Below are 21,951 nucleotides of genomic sequence, written 5' to 3' on the forward strand. Positions count from 1 at the left end.
TAAAGGGGTAGAGATTGAAGGCCAAAATTCCTTTTTGACTACAAATTCCTCCTCCAATAGAGAAATACATACTAAAGCCACTACCCACTCTGCAAATTCTTCTACTTACAATTCTGTTTCTACCAACCCACTTCACCTCTTGCTGTCACGTACTGGAAGTTAAATCCATCTCAGACCAAAGCCTAATCAGAAGTCCAAAGCAAGGCAGAACTAAGTTTGACTGATATAACATAACTGGCATGATTTAAGTAGACCTCACACATCAGAAATACTTTAGAAAATCCATGTTCAGTCACAAACATACAGGTGTTTCCAGAAAGCCTCTAGCTAGAAGTCCTCATCAATTGGAATAAAGTTTTTCTTTCAAAAGAAGCTACACTGGACATTTTGGCTTACCAACAGGCCTTGAATCAAGGTTCCGTAAGTCCAGAGGGAGACACCCTGCTTAAGGTTTTCTAACAACCCATTCTCCCAGGTCCTCAGGACAGATGTCTTGTATAGTATTCTTATGGTTTCTCAAAGTACAGACCTAGCCATTTAATTCTCTTTTCTAAAGTCCACTTTAGATATCAGACACATAAAAACATAGCTCATGTGTCAACTTTTTAAACCTACTTAGAGAATGAGGATTCTTTACAGGATCCGGTCCCCCCAAAAATAAAGATCTTTATAGACATTAAGTCTAACGCCTTTAAGTGCTTTGAAGGTTTCAGAAACCCATGCTTTTTCCCCCCTTAAAAACAGAGCCAATAAATTCATTTATACTTTTCTATAGGTAATCTCTCTAAAGGAATGTCTTCTATTACAAATGGCCTCTAATTAAGGAGTTCTTTAATTATATATAAAGCTTGTCTTATGACTAAAAACTAACTTCTCAACTTCAACTCCTACTTTGAAAGACAGTGTTGTTCAAGAATCTTTTTTCTAGCTGAAGTCCCTCAAGTTTGAGAGCAGGAGAACTGAAAATTTTTTACTACCACATCTTACTTTAAATATTCTTAAAAATTAGGAGTTGCACAAAATAATAGTTAAAACATAGTGCAGTGCTTTCAAACTTCTGTCATGAAAAGCTTGCTGGCAAATTAACTGACATCACCTTCAACTCAAACAGAAGAACATGCTTGCAATTTTTTTTTATAAAGCTATCAGGAAAGACTGTGGGCTGCCTAATGATGACAGAGTGAGCTCACATACAGCCCTACCACCAAAAAGTATTTTGTACTAAGTGTTCCATGTAGTCAGAGACATTTCTTTGATGAGTTTAGCCTATGCTTCTTGACAAGTACCAAGAGCAAACAGCAAGACTGAATTAACTTTTCTTTCACCTTCTGAAGTTTCAGCCTTCTACAATAAAGTATACTCACCCATCTAAGTTTTCTTTCCTGGAATGGAGTTTTGCCTCTCTTTGCTCTACATAACCTCCAGAACAGCTGATGCTTTTTGCCAATATGTGTCTTAAGATAAAAGCTTAGAGGATAGCACCAATTACCAAGCTAACAGCAAGGAAAATAGAGATTAATAGCTTCCCATCTGCCATCACAGCAGCAGCCTATTCTGAATGGGTTGACTCTCAAAGTCATGAGAGCTGAAGAAGGGAAGACTTAAATTTCAACGGTAAAGTTTTCAGGTAGTTGGAAGATCCATGGTGATGGAACTTGCCTACCAGTGTCCACCATACAAGAAACTACGTAAGGTTATGTAGAAATTAAGAGTACTTACAGGGATAATTCAGAAAGCAATATCTGCATGAGATACATTCACGACTGATAGCTAACAACATTTAGAGGTTCAGAAGGATAGCCAAATATTTGTTTTAGAGTTTTCATATGGGGCACATGACCTAATGACAATATAGTTTTAACAATGATTTGAGTTCTGGAAGAGCTGTTCTGACTTGCTTTAAGGATAATATTCTGCTTCAAGGATAATATTATGCCTCTTGAAATAAGGTATCAGACATCTGAGAAAAAGGCTTTTCCCTCCAACACACTCACTTGTCACCAGAAGTTGAGATTAAGTGTTGTTCAACTGAGAGGCACACCACTACCAAGAGATCATGATTTTAGGGGCCAGTCACAATGAGCACAGAGGAAGTCAGGTCTTTGATTGCTGCTCTTAGCTCTTACTATTCTGCTATTAATGCACATTTACACAGTGCTGTTTGCTTACCCAAAGATCAGAGCTCTGACAGAAACTTGGGAAACATGAGAAACAAACTAATATGTACCAAATAAAGATCTTTAAACCACTTAAAAGAAAATCCTTGCTACCTGGGCTTACATTTTCTATTTTAAACTTTGGTTTCCTTCATGGATTTCCACAGACAGAACTATTTCATATCATTTCAAGTTGAACACCAAGTGCTTGAAGATCTTTTTCTCCATAAGAGGGACACAATCTACGTAAAGCTGTAACAATTCCTTGCAGATTGTTTTAAGTATCTTGATTTTTATCGCTTCCACAAGTAATTTAATCCTTTAGTTTTCATCTTCAAGATTGAAAAGTTAATATTCATCTATAAAAATCTTACACACAATGCCAAACAAAAATATACCTTTATTTATTCTTACAGGACTGGAATATTTTAAGATTTGTGCACTGAAAGGCTAGACAGGAAGCTTCTGTGAACTAGGCCTAAACTGCTGTCTGTAGTAAGTCTAGTCTGAAAAAGGAAAAAAGTCACCAGGCCTTGAGCATCACAGAAGCAGGTACATTTACTGATGTTAATTATAACAGAAAAGTTGCAGGCAACAGGGAAGCCTCCAGTCTTACACAATAGAGGCAGGAAGACGTGAGGCAGAAAGACAGATGTACCAAGAGATCCCTCTCCTACTGCTGTTTTTATACTCAAGTTTCTTCATGCTCTGATGACAATAGAAAGTGAAAAACCAGTATAGCATAACAACCTGAAATATAAACTAGGAACTGAGAGAGAGACATGAAAATGAGGTACCTGCAGTAGCAGTTGAGAATATCTAAGAGAAGTCCAGATATATACTGGAGACTCCAAAGAGTCCTATTCTATGTCAAGCTAGTCAGCCTGTTTCAGATCACAATGAGAACATCAGAACCAGAGGGGCACAACATAATGGGAAAGCATTCAACATTGCTGGCAGATATCCTGAAGAGCTGGTTTGCAAGACGTACTGTGGAATCAAGATACTATTCAATAATCTGCCCTTATCCTCCAACTCTACTTTGTTCTATATTTCCTCTACATGTAGAAAGGGAACAACAGCTCTCAGGACCTCTGGTCACAGCAAGTTAAAGCAGCTGCCAGTGAAGTCCAACCCTGGTCAAGGAAAACACTCAAGATGAATTTTTTCAAAATGTATTGGCAGATGGAGATCCTGCAAGTCATAGTAGATGAAAGGATGTCTTGATTAACAGAAGACTGAAGAAACATTCAAGTTTTCAGGCCCTATGCAGTTACCTGCTTCAGAGAAGATGCAATCTTGAAGTCACTTAAGAAATGGGTAAAACTGTTACCAAGGCAGGGTTGCTACAGTCACTGTATAAACACAGCCTGCTTCCAACAGCGTTTAAGTAGCTATCTAGCCAGGAACCTGCAGCCTCAAAGAAATTCTTCTTAGAAGGGAGTCAGGTCTCCTGACTCATAATACGAGTTACTCTTTTCGAAAAGCCGGATATGGATGCTTCACAAAACCCAGAACATTCCAAATGTGTTGTTTTTCTGAAAAAATCTTGAGCTCAATCTTGAGTATTTTGGTAGCCAGTTTTCAGCAGCCATGTAAAAAAAATTACTGTCAAATAAGAATTTTGATATCATTAAAAATACACTGAAAACACAGCACAATTTAACTTCACTGCATCTTTGTTATCATGAGCAACATTGAAGTTGCATAAACAATTCCCTCTAGGCTAACAGTTTCTACGATCTTGAAAAGCAACCTACAAACAAGGATGAAAACTCCCTGTGTTGGAAACTTTCATTCCAATAAAAGTACTACCAGTTAACCTGGAACCACAAGTCATGCTAAGTCACTGAAGGTTTCATGTAGTAGTTCTGCATCAAATACTTTTTCCAAAAACTCTGAGGTATTAATACACTATATTTAAATCAATTATGTGCAACATGACCTTCAGGACAACAGCTGAATCATCTTTAACAGTGTGGTCTTGATTATCACCAAGACTAATGTTCAAATGAACTGGTTCAGCTATTTACTTACTCTAGAGGTAGTTTTGTGCTCCAGACTTGCTCCAAAGGTTTTTTCTATCCATTCCTTAAAAGTTGGTAATACCATACCACCTAATCTGTACCTGAAAAGTCAATATTACATAGGGTCATTTTAAATTAAAATGAATGTATGTCAGATACACTTCTTTCAATTCTACGTAAGCACAAACAAAAGTTTTAAATCAAATTCTTTACCTACAAGCCTGCAAACCTTCTGCACATTTAGTTTTCATGCAACTGCACATTTCATTGTATTTAACTGTTCTGTACTTCACACAAAATCAAATCAATTGTCAACATCTTAGGTATTACTTTTCTTCATCATCTTCAGGAATTGTTGCATAAGGCTTTTCAAACATCCCACCCCCAACTTTACTTTTAAGAAAGGTCTCTCCCTTTTAGTAGCATAGAAAGCAGTGTCACAGTTTACATGCCAGTTACAGGTAGAGGACATGTGTGTATGGACATACTGCAATGTAAACAGCAGTCTCAGACACACAAACCCAGCTCAGTACACCTTACATGTTTTCAAGAAAAAGTGTTAAAGGTTCCTCCCTCATCATCAGAATGCTTCAGAATCCATCAAGCAATGCAAAATTATTTCTGTCGCAAGCTCTTTGACAAGAGCTTAGCCATGTGACAAATGAAGACTTACAGAAAAGGGACAGAGGAGTTTATGACCATGTGTATCACGTGTGAAAACAAATAAGGCTGGGGACACACTTAAACAGGCAGAAACTACTGCTATTAATTGTATACATATACAAACCTTGTGCCTGTTTATGTATGCACAAGCATTCTCTGAAGAGAAGAGAAAAAGGACCTTTCTTTGGTATTAAGAGCTTTCAGCAGCTGAGAATCCTTACTATAGTTTGGACCCAGCTCACTGCATTAGGCCTAATGGGTCTTCCTTCCAAGATTATTCAATCACTGTTAATCCAATTATGACCCTGTCCTTCACAGCTGTTGCAACCAACTCTACAACTAAGTCACCTATTACACAAGATGATTAATTCATTTTGTTTCCTCATCTCAACTACCTCCCAAATCTCCTATTGCAGAAAAACCCTACTCTATTCCTGGAGATAAAAGGCTACAACCATCTCTCAACTCAAGCTAGACTCTTCAGCTTGGAAGACAGCATTCAGTCATTCCTCCTGTGACATCTGTTATTGTTTCATCATACCCATATGAAAGGTAAGTGAATTCTATGAAAAGGAAAGTGCAATAAGCAATGAAAGTTTAATGCATTTGCATCAGGAATTTGCAACAAAGGTACAGAGAGACTCAAGTCAGCTTGGTGTGTTTTCTTCTCCGGACATACTTTTTGGTATTGCCAACCTATTACTTAACAGCTAGCTCGCAAGTGTAATCTTAATCACTTATTCAAAGGACAAACTAAAGCTATCAGAAAACCAACAACTTCTAAGTCAAGACACAGACAGAAGTCACAGCATAGAGGGAGTTAGTGAGTTTACTGCACAGAATGCAACACATGATAGCTCAGGAAGCAAGCTTTGTAGGTATGTTGATGGTGCAAGAAGCCCCCCAAAAGACCTCATCCCCTCACCCCCCCAAAAAAAACAGCTTTAGTTGCTCAGACTAGCAAGTATCATCTATCCCTGGTGAGATGGTAGAGTCTATATTAAAAGACCATTTGACACATGGAGAAGCATTGTCTGTTGGGAAAGTCAACCAGGCTTTCATAAAGGGAAATTCTGTTTCACTAACCCTTGGAGTTCTATCAGGGTGTAAAACCAGAAGTGAATAAAGGGGATACAATGAACATAAAATTCCACACTCCTTTATACTTCCACAGGTGTTCACTCCAAAAGCTATTTAAGAAAATACATTGCTACAATACTGAAGGAAAGGTTCTTCTACAGGCTGAAGGATAAGATTTGGTTTAGATAAGCAGCAAAGGGCAGGGTTTATTGATCACTGTCCAAGACAGACTCAGGAGAGCAGCTTGCCACACACTGGTACTGGGACCAGTTTTACATGTCTTCAATGATCTGGATTCATCAGTGGACTCTCCAACCAGGTGAATAATGTTAAGCTCTTTTGGGGAGACAGATACTACACTAATAGGAATCAGGACCTTAAAAAAATCTAAGCAGTCAAATTAAGACAGAAGATAAGATGTAGGTAACAGCAAAAGAAAAAAAAGCATTACTTGCATATTTTGCAGAATCAGACTGGTAGTCAGTACAGGAAAAATCACGTCATCTTCACTGACAACATACAACAGCAGCCAACAGTGCTATGTATCAACCAGGCAGGTATAAGAAAGAAGACAGTTCATCTCTTTTTGTTGCTCTGTAGAACCCTGGTGTATCTACACCTTAAGTGCCGCACGCAGGTTTTGTCCCTGTATCTCCAAAAACATGTAGTGAAGCTAGAAAGGGTTCAGTGCACAGCAACTGTGAAGAACAAGGGGCCTTACAAGCAGAGACTAAAGTGCCCAGAACTCCTCAGCATGGAGAGAAAGTGGAAGAGAGGATAAGATTGAGTCTTATATAATCAATAAAGCAGTAGATAGACTGAAGTACCATCATTCTAATCCTGCAACACAGTAAGGGGTACTTGGTTTAAAACACTAGTACTTTACACAACAGCAACCTGGAACTTACTGCCATGGGATGCTGTAGAGGCAGACAGTATCAGCAGACTTAAAAGCTATTAGACAAATTTATGGACAAGAGATCTGTAAGTGGATACTAAAAGGACGAGGCATCTACATCTTTGCAGATGCCTATTCTCCTATTTTCACTTCAAAAGGCTCTCTTTTGCCACTGTGACAAACTATTCCATAGAAACTACACCGGTGTGGCCCAACAGGGCATTTCTAATACTATCTATCAGTTCAAGAGAATGTAGATGGGGGAAAAAAAAGAGACCATTCTCCTCCCATTCCAGAACAGTGACTGGTACTCAAATAACAGCCTCAATGCTTGTCCTGAAAAAAATCCAAGTCCAGCCCTTTACCTTTTTTCCTCCAAAGCACACTGCATAGATTTTCTATGGTAGCATAACCTAACCCAGACAAATTAATGTATTGGTTTTGTGTGGCAAGGTTTTAGTGTGCGTGGCGGGGAGGTTACAGTGGTGGCTTCTGTGAGAAGCTGCTGGAAGCTTCCCCTATATCCGATAGAACCAATCCCAGCCGGCTCAAAGATGGACCCACCGCCAGCCAAGGCCGAGCCAATCAGCAATAGTGCTAGTGCCTCTGTGATAACATATTTAAGAAAGAAAAATGTTGCTGGGACAGACAGAAACAGCAGCCGGAGAGAGGAGTGAGAACACGCAAGAGAAACAACCCTGCAGACACCAAGGTCAGCGAAGAAGGAGGGGGAGGAGGTACTGCAGGCACCGGAGCAGAGATTCCCCTGCAGCCCCTGGTGAAGACCATGGTGAGGCAGGCTGTCCCCTTGCAGCCCATGGAGGTCCACTGTGGAGCAGACATCCACCTGCAGCCCGTGGAGGACCCCACACCAGAGCAGGTGGGTGCCCGAAGGAGGCTGTGACCCTGTGGGAAGCCCATGCTGGAACAGGTTCCTGGCAGGACCTGCGGATCTGTGGAGAGAAGAGCCCACAGAACAAGTTTTCTGGCAGGACTTGTGACCCCATGGGGGACCCACAATGGAGCAGTGTGCTCCTGAAGGACTGCATGCCATGGAAGGGACCCATGCTGGAGCAGTTCATGAAGAACTGCAGCCCATGGGAATGGCCCACATTGGAGAAGTTCGTGGAAGATTGTCTCCTGTGGGAGGGACCTCACGCTGGAGCAGGGAAAGAGTGTGAGGAGTCCTGCCCCGGAGGAGGATGAAGCAGCAGAGAACATGTGATGAACTGACCATAAACCCCATTCCCCATCCCCCTGCACCACTGGGGGGGTAGGTAGAGAATCCAGGAGTGAAGTTTTGCCCGGGAAGAAGGGAGGGGTGGAGGGAAGATGTTCTGAGATTTGGTTTTATTTCTCATTACCCTGCTCTGGTTGATTGGTAATAAATTGAGTTAGTTTTCCCCAAGTTGAGTCTGTTTTGCCTGTGACGGCAACTGGTGAGTGATCTCTCCTGCCCTTATCTCGACCCACGAGCCCTTTGTTATATTTTCTCTCCCCTGTCCAGCTGAGGAGGGGGGGTGATAGAATGGCTTTGGTGGACACCTGGCATCCAGCCAGGGTCAACCCACCACAACTAAAAATATCAGATGAAAGAATGAATGACAAAGCAACAAGAATCAGAATCCTGGCAAAAGGAGAGAGATCACCAAGATCTCTGTAAATATTATACAGTAAACTGAAGTGCTTAAGACAAGGCTTTGCATTGTAATCTGGGCCTGAAAATTAAGAAATTAAAGGACTGAAGTGCTCAACATCCCAGTTAGGTGTTTGCAGCTTTGACTCATATTAGCTAGTGCTGGTTTACACAAACTCAAAGACCAGGAAGGAATTTTTCTGAAAGACAGTACTTATTTCAAACTTATTTCTCTTCCCCATTATTTTTCTTTACTCTTACAAAAAGTATACTTTTTAAACCAGGGAAGAGACTGCAAGACTACTTTCCACTGAAGCAGAAAAAAAACAGTACGATGTCAAGTGACAGGCTTAAATCCCACTGGAAGAACATTAAAAGATCCCCAACTAGACTTAATATCATTTCCTCAAAAAAAAAAATATTTCTCAGAAAAACAAGCTTGCTATACAAAGGGCTAGTAGGTAATAAATCAGAAGTGTTGCCACTACAGAACATACAACTGAAGAGCAGATTTTATTCTTAAGCTCAGAGGATAAAGTAGCTCCATGCACAATGGTTAAGAAACCTAAACCACAAATTAGAAGTTTAATAAAGCAACTTGTTGATGCTCAAGAGATTCTCAAAACTGCATGTTATCTAAAGCTTTAGAACACAGTGCAGATTCTCAATCTGATTCCCTTCTCCAAGGTAATTTTCACACACAGAATATAGCAAGTTACAGAGAAGACTCCTATTAATTTGTCTAATACTTTTAATAAACCTTCCAATAAGCCACACAGTATTTTACTACACGTTAGACTACTGTGTATAGAATTTAGTAAACTTTTTAATTGCAGAACAACTAATAACCTATGAGATAAAGGAAGTTTTTTGCCTCCTTTGGATTAACTGAACAGTGCAGTTTTAAAACTCTTCTCAAAAAAATTACTAAATAAGGTACTTCAGTTATATAAATTTTCAACTTACCTTTTTCCTGTGAATTCTGCTTGACCCTTCTTATTGAAGATGAATTTGGAGTCATTATATCCCCATCCATTCCACTTCAGAAGTTCTTGCCTTAAAGGGATAAAAAAATTTAAGTGAGAATGTTAGCATATGGTAAACCCAAAATGATTTGCAGTTATATGGCTTTGGAAAAAAGTCTTATCAGATAGCAATTCAAGAAAACAAGTACATACCAAAAGTACATAGCTTAATAGAATTAAAAGTAATTCTGCAGCCACAACCGTTACTCCTCCAGATTGCATCCTAAGACTTAAAAGACATGATGCTTTATAAAAACAACCACCAGTTTAAGTCAATGCATACTGTATGGTGATATTCTCAAATTGAGAAGAGTTAATGTTTGAAAGATGCTTGGTTTTAAATCTATACATAAATACTTACACAAATAGGTAATAGCTGAATATTTTCAGAATAAAAAGTTTTAGCATTATTATTCTGTCAAGAAAATTTTAAATTTTAGTTGTTTGACATTACTGTAATCCCACTGCATTCTTAATAACATTCACTCAATGAGGCACTCAGACGCATTTGGATTGAGAATATATTTTGGAAAGTCAAAAAACCCAAACCCCAAGAACTGCAGGAATAACATACCAAATACAAGCCGAATGTGCCACCATAAGGGAATATAAAAAACCCAAAACCACAACTGCCAAAATACAACCACAATATTGAAATACCTTAAGCACAACCATACCAAAACAGAGGAGCTCTTAATCATAAAAATCATCTAAAGTACATCAATGTAAGCATATTTAAAACTTAGAGATACACAGAGTAATTACACATTAATGTAACTTTGCTTTAAAAGTTTTCCATTTATTTACATTAGAAATGAAGTACTAACCTAAAACCTGAATTTTAGTTAAAAGGCATCTCAAAGAAGTCTGAAAACAGGTTATTTACCTCACTCCACTATATACAGTGAATGTAGCTCTTATTCTCAGACTGTATAATGTAAGAGAGTAAGATGATCAGGGTGACCATTTCAGAAAGACCTCACAATTCAGAGAAAGTACTGCCTAAGTCACTTGTAACTCCAGCATTACGTACAAGATAACTGGGTGATGATTGATTACCAAAGGCCTTCATTAGAAAGATAATATTAACATAGGCTGCTGACATACTGTCAGTGTTGTAATTAAACAGACTTGGCTTAATCAAAATTTGTTTTCTTCAAACTGCCTGTACAAAAGGCTTTAATCAAATAAAAAAGGCCATAGATATGTATTTCATTACAATTGTTTGAATCAGACATTTGAACAAGCCTTTGACAAATCTAGCACTTTAAGCAAACTTTATAGAGCAGTTTCAGTACTCTGTAACTGATAACAGTTTTGTGAAATGCCCGTCTATGTTGTTCTTCCACATAGACGAATTGATTCTAAAATTTCAGAAAAAATTAAACTACTTGAGCAGACAGCTGTGCAGATAGGGAAGCCCCTCTGGCTGCTTCCTCTGTCAATAGAGTTGATCTTTATACATGTAGTGTTCACTCAGAAAAGGGCAAGGATCCACTCATGTTCGATAGCACAGGAATGCCTTGTGCTATTGTATTAACATGACATATTATGAAAAAGTGTTCTTAATGCATGTTATGCAGTCTTGCCTATTTTTACACATATTCCTATATTCTATATTTATAAATATTGTGTATATTTATAAGAAATTCCACAAAGACACCACGTCATACACAGTTGAGCTGTTCCCAGCTGAGAACAAGCTGACACAAAATTGGCCAACTCAAGTGGCATTTATTTTTTTAAACTAAGTGTTCCCCTCAAATCCCCATCATTGCAGTCCTCCTCAAAGCAAGATTTCTCCCTCTGCTGACTAAACATAGTATTTCTGTACACCTGATCTCTGTCAAACCCTGTAAAGTCAGAACTGACTTGATATTAATAAGCAAAATTTGAGGAAGGCTCGAGCAGCTTCACCCCTAACTTAGGAGGCAAGTCCTCTTGCAAGGCAGTGCCACAATAAGTGTGCCAAGTATGATGCATGAAACAGGCTAGAGAAACTAGCTGCAAAGCTGGAGACAATCAGATCAACCAAGACACACAAGAACAGGCTCTAAAGGAACTGGTGACATGAGATAAGCTGATAAAGCACAGCTTTGAAACTATCATTAGTCCTGATGTCAGCGCATATAGATATGTCCCACAAAATCCAGAGAAGGTACTATTAAGGCACTGAACAAAGACCCAGATACAAAGTGTTTTTGCTAAGCTGACTGCATTCCCAGTTGTTTGCCTTTTCTAAAGGCCTACTTTCCTAGGTTGGTGTTAAACTACCTGATGCTTTCATCAGGCTTTAAAAATACAGAACAGAGGTTGAGAGTTTTTACTTAAGAGTTTATTTTCAGGTTGAATTACTCCTGAATAAAGTTTACTCTGCCAGAGAACATAGCTCTTGTTATTGGTGTGATGAGAATAATCAAATTAAAATCTAATATAACAGTTTGCATGTTTGTAGAACAGCTGGTTCTGAAACATCTCAGCTACTTCATAACACAAAGTCAGATTTCCCCCCTGCCCTGCATAACAGGCAGTATTATATCTTGACAGGTAAATGCCACAAAAGTTAAGCATTTAATTTTTATATTCAAAGCTACACTGAGCAAGTCTGAGGTTTCTGTCTGGAGACAGGAAAGGCTGTTTTTGAAACCAGTCGCCTTACATTTAACCTTTCTTTTGTTCCACCATACCAGAGCACTACCAGTTTAAGAACTGCTGTTTGATTTACTTACTGTCATTCCTAGCACTTCATGCCTACACACCAAGAACAAGTTAAAGGAAGTACTGCATGCAGCTCCCTAAAAGAGAAGCCTAAAAAGACCAACCAGATTTTAAAAGAAGGAATGATTAGTCAGCTCCGATTTATTTGTAACTGACATGACCTGCAGGAAGACCAAGACCACCAAGGAAGATCTTCTCACATACCATTTGAAAGGTATACTCTTCATGAACAAGAGCTGGTGAACCTCAAGACTCCAAGGAATTGCCTTCAGTGCTAAGGAAAGAGGGAGGCATCAGATGAGATCTGCAAGCCTCCTTGACTACTGAGACAATGTCAGTGTCATACTGATAGAATTCAAAGACTGTAGCAGAACTTTTTCAAAGAGTGTTACATACTAGTTGACACATTATTCAGAAGAGGCACAAGCAGGTCTGCAAGACAGAGGCCAGGCCAGTATGCTTTTCTTCCCCAGGTGTGCCTCACTACCCCAGATCCCTCAAGTAAGGGAAATGCACTATAACACACACACACCTGCTCTGCATTTCCTTGTCTTTCCAGCTTACATTTGGAAATTAAAACCAGAATTTGACAGCATAATAAACAGAAGGCAAACAAGGAAGAAAGTCTTTTTCTAATCCTAAGTGTTGTAACAGCATTCCTCCCTCTTCTTCATTTTCATACTGCCCTTTTGCAGCATTATTTATACAGTCACCATTCCTTAGAAAAAGCTTTTCATACCCCAGCTCCAGTGCAGCACTCCCACTGCCCTCTGTAATGCCCCAGTGTAGCAATTAGAGCTGCCTGCCAGATTAGCATCATGTTTACCTGCCTCTCAAGAATGATCCAAGCTGTGACTGAGCAATCGATGCAGCCTTCTTAGGAAATGTAGCTTTTCATTCCCAAAATCTCAGTGTTAAACTCATTCCAGAAGAATATAAAGGGCAGAAAGAATTGCTGAGCATCTGCAGACCTAAGCACACATTAAGAGCTCCCTCCATGTATGAGTACTCAACTTATCCAATCCTGGCTCTGAGACCAAGGGACTCAAAGTACACATCGATCTGCAACTAATATGTACCACCATTACACCTACCTAGACTTTTAAAAATTATTTATCCTTTAACACTTCAGTATTTTGTACCATCCGAAAGTTTCCCTTGTAGTAAAAGTTTCTAGCCTCATTCTTCAAAAATTCAAGAATTTGATTGCTAAATGGTAAAACAACAAAAATAACCTGAATACTCTGTATAATATCTAAATACTCTGAATAATATCTGAATACCTCAAAATATGTTAAAAAAAACACTTTCCAAAAACAAACATAGACAGACTCATCAACATTTGGTATTATTCTTGCTTTAAGCTCAGTGTTACTCAGCTCTGTACTGTACCTGAACTGTCTCATTTAAAGACAACACCTTTCCTATTCTGTACATTGGCTTCAACAAAATAGCAAGCTCACTGACTCTACTTTCATCTTTGACAGAAATATGGAATATTTTAGCCAGAAACAGTAGGAAATGACCAGTTCTTTCTTGCCTTCTAACTTAAAAGCCAGAAATTCAGTACTGAAACGTATTAAGTACTATAAAGCAAAGCTTGCTTAATTTTTAATATATATTTTTATATACATGCACAAAATTATATTGTCTGAAGGGAAAAAAACTGAAAGAAAACAAGTTACCATGGAAACAGTAACAACAGGAGATGAAAACAGTGTTACTAGGTTAAGTGAATTTAAATATTTCACTTTCTTTACAATGCCCAACACTGAAATATTAGTTTGACTCAATGCAATAAGGATTTTTACAGCAAAATAAGAAGAGTTGAGTGTTGTCTGCATTTTTCTGGAAAACTGGCTATGGAATAATCAAGGAGACACTGGGCAGGATGCTGTTGAGGTCACAGCACAAGGCACTATATTAAGCCCCCAAATGACCATTAAGGTCCCTACAAACTGGGCAGAAGCTCATGAGGTGGCAGCATGCCCAGTCACAGGGTGCAGAAGGGTGGCTCCCGATCCACCAGCTGAACTAATGCTCCTGAGGCATCCAGTCACTCAGCTGGGCAGACAGAGGCCTCCAGACCTACACTATTTCAGCAAAACTGTACCTCCCAGCACTCTCCAAATCTTGTGTTTTAGTGAGAGGCACACTGACTGGCTGAAAAAGTTCTTGTGTCTCCCTAGGAAACTGAAGAACAAGCACAGGATCTACCACAAGTTTCCAAGCTCAGCATCCAAAGTTCAACCCACATGGTAATTAAACCATGGATATCATTTTTCAGTAGCTTCAAATTCACATCACAAGTATGTATCAAACATCTGCATACACAATACTTACAACTGCCAGTTGAGAAGAGTTTTTATCGTGGTTTAAACCCAGCCAGCAACTAAGCACCACGCAGCCACTCACTCACTTCCCCCCGCCACCCAGTGGGATGGGGGAGAAAAATCGGGAAAAGTAGTAAAACTTGTGGGTTGAGATAAGAACAGTTTAATAGAACAGAAAAGAAGAAACTAATAATGATAATGATAACACTATTAAAATGACAACAGTAATAATAAAAGGATTGGAATATACAAATGATGCACAGTGCATTTGCTTACCACCCACCGATCAACACCCAGTTAGTTCCCGAGCAGCAATCCCTCCCAGGCCAACTCCCCCCATTTTATATACTGGGCATGACATCACATAGTATGGAATACCCCTTTGGCCAGTTTGGCTCAGCTGTCCTGGCTGTGTCCCCTCCCAACTTCTTGTGCCCCTCCAGCTTTCTCGCTGGCTGGGCATGAGAAGCTGAAAAATCCTTGACTTTAGTCTAAACACTACTTAGCAACAACTGAAAACATCAGTGTGTTATCAACATTCTTCTCATACCTAACTCAAAAAACATAGCACTATACCAGCTACTAGGAAGACAATTAACTCTATCCCAGCTCAAACCAGGACAGTTTTATACTGCAAAATAAAAGCATCACCAACAGTTACAGAGCATTTTATTTTCCAAGGTCTAAAACACATTCATATTATAACACCAGAAGTAAAACACAAAGTTTTTTCACCTATGATAAAGTTACGAGATCATGTTCAATGAAATATCAGAACCAAGATAAAGTAATGAATGAACTCCAAACTTTAGCATCATATGATTTAACAAAGAATGGAATTGCCTCATTACACAGACATACCATCTAAGCACATAAATATCAACAAAACTCCCCCCTTCTCCAAAATAATCTGAAGATCTGGTACTTTATAAACAAAACTGAGACAAACAGGCTAATTTACTCAAAGGACAAGTGACAGTTTCATATATTTTCTTCAGAAAAGATGAAAGTGCAGTTCAACCCAGCTGAATCAATGTGACTCAGGTGGAACACAGCCAAGATGCTCACATCAATTTCCTTACAATAACCACCAGCATTTTCAATCCAATCACCAGCTGATGCTCAGCATTAAAACAACATATACATAAAACACTCAGACACTCCTGTTCATGATCCAAAAACCAGCACATTCTTGGAAATTAGTTTAAAGTGGTAGTTTTAGGGCTACCACATGGGCTAAAGCACCAATATTTGCCTAATCTAACAATGCAAAGAAGTCTTGCAGGTTGTATAGTTCTTGCAAAACTCAGTGCATGGGTGCAGTAAGACTGAGGCAGTACTATGGTGCTAAGAGGCTACAACAAGACAACATTACCCAAACAGTAACTTCTCAAAGCCTACCTCAGCTGGACTTTTGGTTACCAACTCAGACCACCAGCTGGAAATTCAGAACCTTTTCCAGAGGTGACACCAGAAGGTCACTCTCCCTCTCCTCTGGAGCAGTCTCTCCATTTGGGTTATATAGTCACACTTCCCAACCAAGTAAGCAAGACACTCCAGAGTGTTTTTAAAGCCAGTAGGTAATCAGTATGAGGTGCCTGGAAATTAGGAATGCAGCCCAAGGAATCCCTTCAAGAACTGCTTTGTGAAAGCATCATTTATCTGGAGAAGAAAGCCATGCTGCAGGCAGGGACTATCTGCTGTTTCATTCTTACATTTCTTCCCTCTCAGAGGATCTTCCCTGCAGCAAACCAAATGTAATCACTCTCAAGCCGAAAGTCAAATAACATCTGTTCTCTAACCTTAGATAGATTCAAGTTTCAGCTAAACCCCTGCAGCTGCACGTACACCTGATTCAGTTGCTATTCTGTTGACTGAATATCAGATATGGCAACACAAACCTGGGTTCATAGTTACAGCTTAAATCTACAGTAAGCTACAAATGCAGACACAAGATTTTAGGCATAAGACTTGAAGGATTTAGGTACTCAAAAGCGGTGTGCTTTGTTTTTTAAAAAACTGTTCTGATAAAACAAATGTTAACTCTCCTTACACATGTTCCTATCCTCAACTATTTCATTACTCTTCATTTCACCACACTGTAATAAAAAAAGCCCCAAGGAATAAGGAAATCAGTGTTTCTCTACTGTTCTTTCATAGAAAGCTTAAGTCAATTAGGGTGAATTAAAGATCCAGGAAAGCCAAGACATTATAACTAAGCTTCTCAGTATACACTTAGCCAAATGATTATTCTTATGCAACAGAATACTTTACTAGAAGCTACCTCTATTCCACCTACTACTTTAGTTGACGCTGGTTTCATTTTTGTCTTCAAAGAGACTGCTCTACTACAAAAACTGCATGCACATGGCTACTTCCAGGCAGCAAATGAACAAGCACTTAAAGATTTTTTCAAACACTAGAGATCAGTCTTTTAAGAAGTATTTTTTGAAAGCTTGCAAAACCAGGAAAGCTGCTTCACTATCTTAAAAAAATGAGTTAATGAAGCACTAAATTGTCTGCCATTTATTTGCTCTAGCAAAATAAGCTCAGTTCCTGAACAACACTGTTTTACCTATTGCATAGAGAATTTTTAGCATCTGATGTATTTGCTACAGAGCGTAAGTGCTGAAGAAAACTTTTTGGCCTATACCATCAACCCTGAAGACTTGCACACAACAGCCCAATTTTGGATATAACAACACTACAGAGGCATTATGCTTGTCCATCATGTTCAGCCTACAATTGATTTTTTTAATACTTCACATGACTTGTTCTCTACTAAGAGGTATATTATATTTCAGGAAAGTCTAGTTGGCTGCAACCTGTTACACTACAGATGTCCTTACTTCACCCCAGTTCAAAGTAGCTTCTACAAAGTTCAAGTAATTACTCTAGTCTATAGCATTAACAGATCATTCTATTCAGTTTTAAAAAAACAAATCAAGTTTGAATAAATAGCTATATATACACACATTCATTTTCCTGTACATCACAGTTCAGATCTCAGTAGATATCAAGAAGTCTATCTACAAAATTCTTTCAGTTTTTGCTGTAAGCTGCTATTTGCTTTCATATAACAATCCATATTGTACTTTATATATCAAACATAGTTTACACTTCTATCTTCTATCTTCATTTTTTTCTAATAAAATTTAACCAATGAATATAGCCAGTTTGGTTTACTTGGTATCAAATGATCTGATAATACTTCTTATATTACTTAAATTCTTACAGATTTCTTACATTTCATCTGCCTGACACTCAACAACTTGGAGCTAGAAGACAGACAGGAATTCCTGTTGAAGCAATTTGAATATGAAGTCACATTTGCCTTCAGATTATGACACTTCCTTTTTTTAGGCTGCTTCCATATTAGAATCTTCTTTCTTTAACCATTCCTCTACTTCAAGCATTAAATTTCACTAGCTATTAACCGCTCTGATGCAATCACAGAGCCTCCTGCGAACTGCCACACCTTCCTCAATGCAACAGGCTCCTACTCTTCTGATTTAAGACTCTCTAGTGGCACCAGCCCTTTCCTCCTTGACGTAAGTTTCCAACACCTTAAGCTCAGAAATCAGCTATACCAGGATTCAGTTTATTGTCAAGTGTTGCTTAAACACTGTTGTCTAAAGAGTCAAGTGTTTGTAATAAAATAAAGATTGCTCTGAATATTGGTGGTAAGATATGAAGCCTCTTTGACATTACTTGTTAAATTCAAGTAGCATCAACTCTTTAGGAGTTAATTCATGTTGCTGCTTGAAGTCATAATCACTACCAGCAACTACAGCAAGAATTGCAAGAGTCTGTATGAAGGTATGGCAATATTAACGCATTACCCTGAGCAACCTGGGTGTGAACTTGATAGAGCAAGTGGCTGGCTATACACTCATCCCTTAGTTTACCTTGGATAACGGTATGCCCATAATAATTGAGAGATCCACAAGCCTCTCTTCATCCCACAGGAAAGAAGCTTCTCTACAAAGAGATAGGAAAATCAGGAAATCCTGCCCTGCTTTCTCTTGCTCCAGGACAGAAAAATTTTAAGCCTATGAGCTACTGAGTCAACATTTAGTTATAACCAATTAATACTCCCTTTTAACAAGGGCCAAATTGTTTAAAGTTTTATTTGAATAACTTATAATACAAGCTATTATGGCAAGATTAACATCAGTGCATGCTCCACCTCTGAGGCACTCATTTTCTAGCATACATAACAGTTACTCTGGTACAATTGTGTTCTAGGGAGTTGTGGCACCTTACTGTTTTCAAAGCAGTACAGGTTGAACACTACTTCTTCTTCATCTTCAAAATAACTGTATGTAAGTTTTTAATTCATGTCTCACCAGCAAAGCAAGTTTATTAGTAACAAGTCAACAAAGGTCAACAGCATAACATAAAAGCTCAGAAAAGTAATTTCAAGGAAGAGTTCTTTTCCAACTCAATTTTTTTAGTAAGTTTTTCAGCATGCTTATCATCCTGTTAATGCTTCAGCACACGTTGTCTAACACTGTCTATGATCCCCATCTTCCACTGCAACACTGAATTAAAATATGAAACTCAAGCCAGGAATGCCACCAAGAAATAACATCTCTCCACTCTTCTAGTACTTAAGATTTCCCTCAAGAGGATACTCAGATGAATATAGGGTTGCTTGTCTTTTTAGAGGACCTTTCCCATCTCAATAATCATCATTTTAAGAAGCAGGAAGCATATTACAATCTTTAAACACATCAATCTGCAAACATATTGTTTAGCCTTCACAAACATTTTTATTTGGAAACAGGAACAGTTAGATGAGCACCCACAGACTCTCAGTCAACTCCACATACTCTCCTTCCTCCCCTCTACTGGTGGTGAACAACGTCTGGATAAGATCCTTAACAGTTTGGTCTTTGAACTATCAACAAGAAAGCCATGTTTCTGCACATCACTGTCTAGTAACTATTGGATAAGCAGCCAGAAAAATTTTCCCGTGATCAGAGACATACACCTAAAGTACTACAACGGGGCGGGGGGGGGGGTCATAGGAAGTCTTCTACTTTGCAGAAGAAATGCAAGATGAGAAGAGTGCACCTAAATCCAGTACAATAGTGTCTGTAGCTTTGACACCATTTCAAACAGGAAAAGATGCAACAAGCATAACGAACAAAAATTTTGCTTAAGGTACTTCTGGCTGCAGCTTTGCTAGGAAAACTTAAAGCAGTAGTTCAAAACTGGCAGAAAAGCTGAATCATCATACAGAAGACTGCAAGAAAAAAAGCATCTGGGTTTGGATTGTCCTAATGTTGTTGATAAAAGCCATGCAATATCACAGTACCCATCTATAGGTCAGTTATTTTTACCAGATTTTTCGGTCAACCTTTTAGGCGTCACAAATAGATCAACCAGCTCCAGATTAGCTGGAAGTCACTAGAACAGGACTCCAGATGTTCATCACTTGCCACCTCCAAATCAGTATAGGCAACAAAATTGTCTTTATTCCCCCATCACTCACTTCAAAACCTGGGAATTATCCTCAAACACAAACTCTACCTAGATCCTCATATCCAAGACAAATATATTTAAGTATCAAAATTGTCACCTGCAACATCTCAAACATGTTTCAACCACTTCTCAAGTGTTCAGAGGGAACCTTAAGACAGAAATACATCTCCCTTTAAGATTTTTTTGTTCCTACACATACAAAGAGGCTGGGCTCCAAGTATATCAAGACAGTTGTACCTATGGTGCAGACCAAGCTTTCCAGCACCTCCCTTACACTCCCACAGCAAAGTATCCAGCAGTTGCACCATTTTGATCATAAGCTCCTTGAAACAACATAATTTTTATTCTTAATCCAGAACAAGTTATTTAGAGTAAAAATAGCAATCCATTATGATCCTATAGCAAATCCTAATACGGGAGAGCAATGTCGGTAACTTGTAGAAGTACACGTGTTAAGTTCACTATGCCCATGTTTCTATGGAGAAAGAAGCTATCCTTCAGGTCACACGCCTCTTCACAAAAGCCTGTTTCTCCCGGTCTTCAAGGATGAAATAACTGGCTGTAGAAATTATGCAATAATCCATTTAAACTATATCCTTGAAAACTAGCTAAACTGGTATTTTTTTCTGAAACAGTGATTTCTTCCTAAACTCAAACCAAAGAAAAACTCAATACAGAAGGCAACAATTCTGGAATGACCCATTTCTTCCAGTGAGCAGCACTGTTTGACACATCTCCTGCAAGAGCATCAAATCCCTCTCAGTGAGAGCTAAAGGCTTTCAAGGTTGTTAACATTTGACTACATGCCCATGACATCCCAGTCCTCCCAAACCAGGCAAGCTCAGCTTGTGGCCCTGGGCCACAAATGGCATGTTAGAATAATTCAGACTGTCCCCTGCTCTCTTCTTGAAAAAAAAGTTGAGCGCAAACCATGGGATGAATGGATTTTCCTCAAAGGAAGCAACAACTCTCTTATCCACTACTTGCCCTATCTGCCTCTTTACTGCCTCCATACACTACCATACTGGTCCCTGTACACAGCTCAATGGAGAGCAATAGGTTGGCTATAATCTAAACCGTAACATGCTCTTACAGACTAGCAAGCCAACACACATATAGAAAATCCACATCTGAGAAGGGGAAATCACAAAACAAATACAAGTCCTCCCTGACAGAAAAATGGGCCTCATGATGATAAATTACATGAAACTGTATCATGGTATTATAATTGTAGCATTTGAAAGAATCTGCTAGAAAAATAAATCCAAGACCCAGTGAAACAGCTCTGAACTAGACAATTTCACTATTTGTCTTCCCTTGGTCTGATGTGACCTGAGATTCCTTACTACTAAATACGGTAAGAAACAGAAAAGGTAGTTAATATACTTAAATCTATTCATTTTCTAAGAAACTTGAGTTAGAGCCTAATGTACAAGTACGTTTTTGGCAGCATTCGCATAAAGTGAAGATTCCACATATCTGTGAACAGAGGAGGACTGAAAGCCCATACACAAACTTTGTTTTTCACACGTGCTGCATTCTTCATTATAACAGCCACAAAGTATCTTACAAACATTGAACCTCTTCTCCAGTTATTAAGGTGACTATGAACGACCTTCCATTTTAATACAACCCCACCCACTACAAAAACAAGCGAGAGGCTGAAGACCACCTTCTTTCAGGTTCATCCAGCCCCCGCAGTGGTGAATCGCTTCAGCGCTTCCCCCGCGTTTGGGCTTAGCCCCATCCTCCTCCCCGCCGCTGCCTTCCCGACATCTCCCAGCCCAGCTGACCCCGCAGCTCCCCGCACAGCCCACGCGGGGCCTCTCCCGGGCCCCATCAGCCCACGCCCGTCCCCGGCCGGGAGCGAGACCGCTCTCCGCAGCGCCGGCTGCCCTAGCCCTCACCCGCACCGGCAGCCGGCC

The 21,951-nt window shown here is 39.2% G+C and overlaps 1 protein-coding gene across 16 annotated transcripts in view; it reads right to left on the reverse strand.

Annotated features, from left to right (window-relative positions):
* Nucleotides 1-21,951, reverse strand: part of AGPS (alkylglycerone phosphate synthase) — a 92,659-nt gene that overhangs the window by 39,611 nt on the left and 31,097 nt on the right. For all 16 annotated transcript variants that reach the window (XM_010566096.1, XM_010566130.1, XM_010566088.1 and 13 more), the window contains 2 exons: nt 9,427-9,516; nt 4,194-4,284 (listed from right to left, as the gene is read on the reverse strand). In XM_010566096.1, the coding sequence (XP_010564398.1) occupies nt 4,194-4,284; nt 9,427-9,516 (181 nt within the window). The remainder of the gene's footprint in view (nt 1-4,193; nt 4,285-9,426; nt 9,517-21,951) is intronic.

This window comes from Haliaeetus leucocephalus, unplaced genomic scaffold, assembly GCF_000737465.1.
Source record: "Haliaeetus leucocephalus isolate CR32 unplaced genomic scaffold, Haliaeetus_leucocephalus-4.0 Scaffold1, whole genome shotgun sequence".
NCBI classification, from domain to species: domain Eukaryota; kingdom Metazoa; phylum Chordata; class Aves; order Accipitriformes; family Accipitridae; genus Haliaeetus; species Haliaeetus leucocephalus.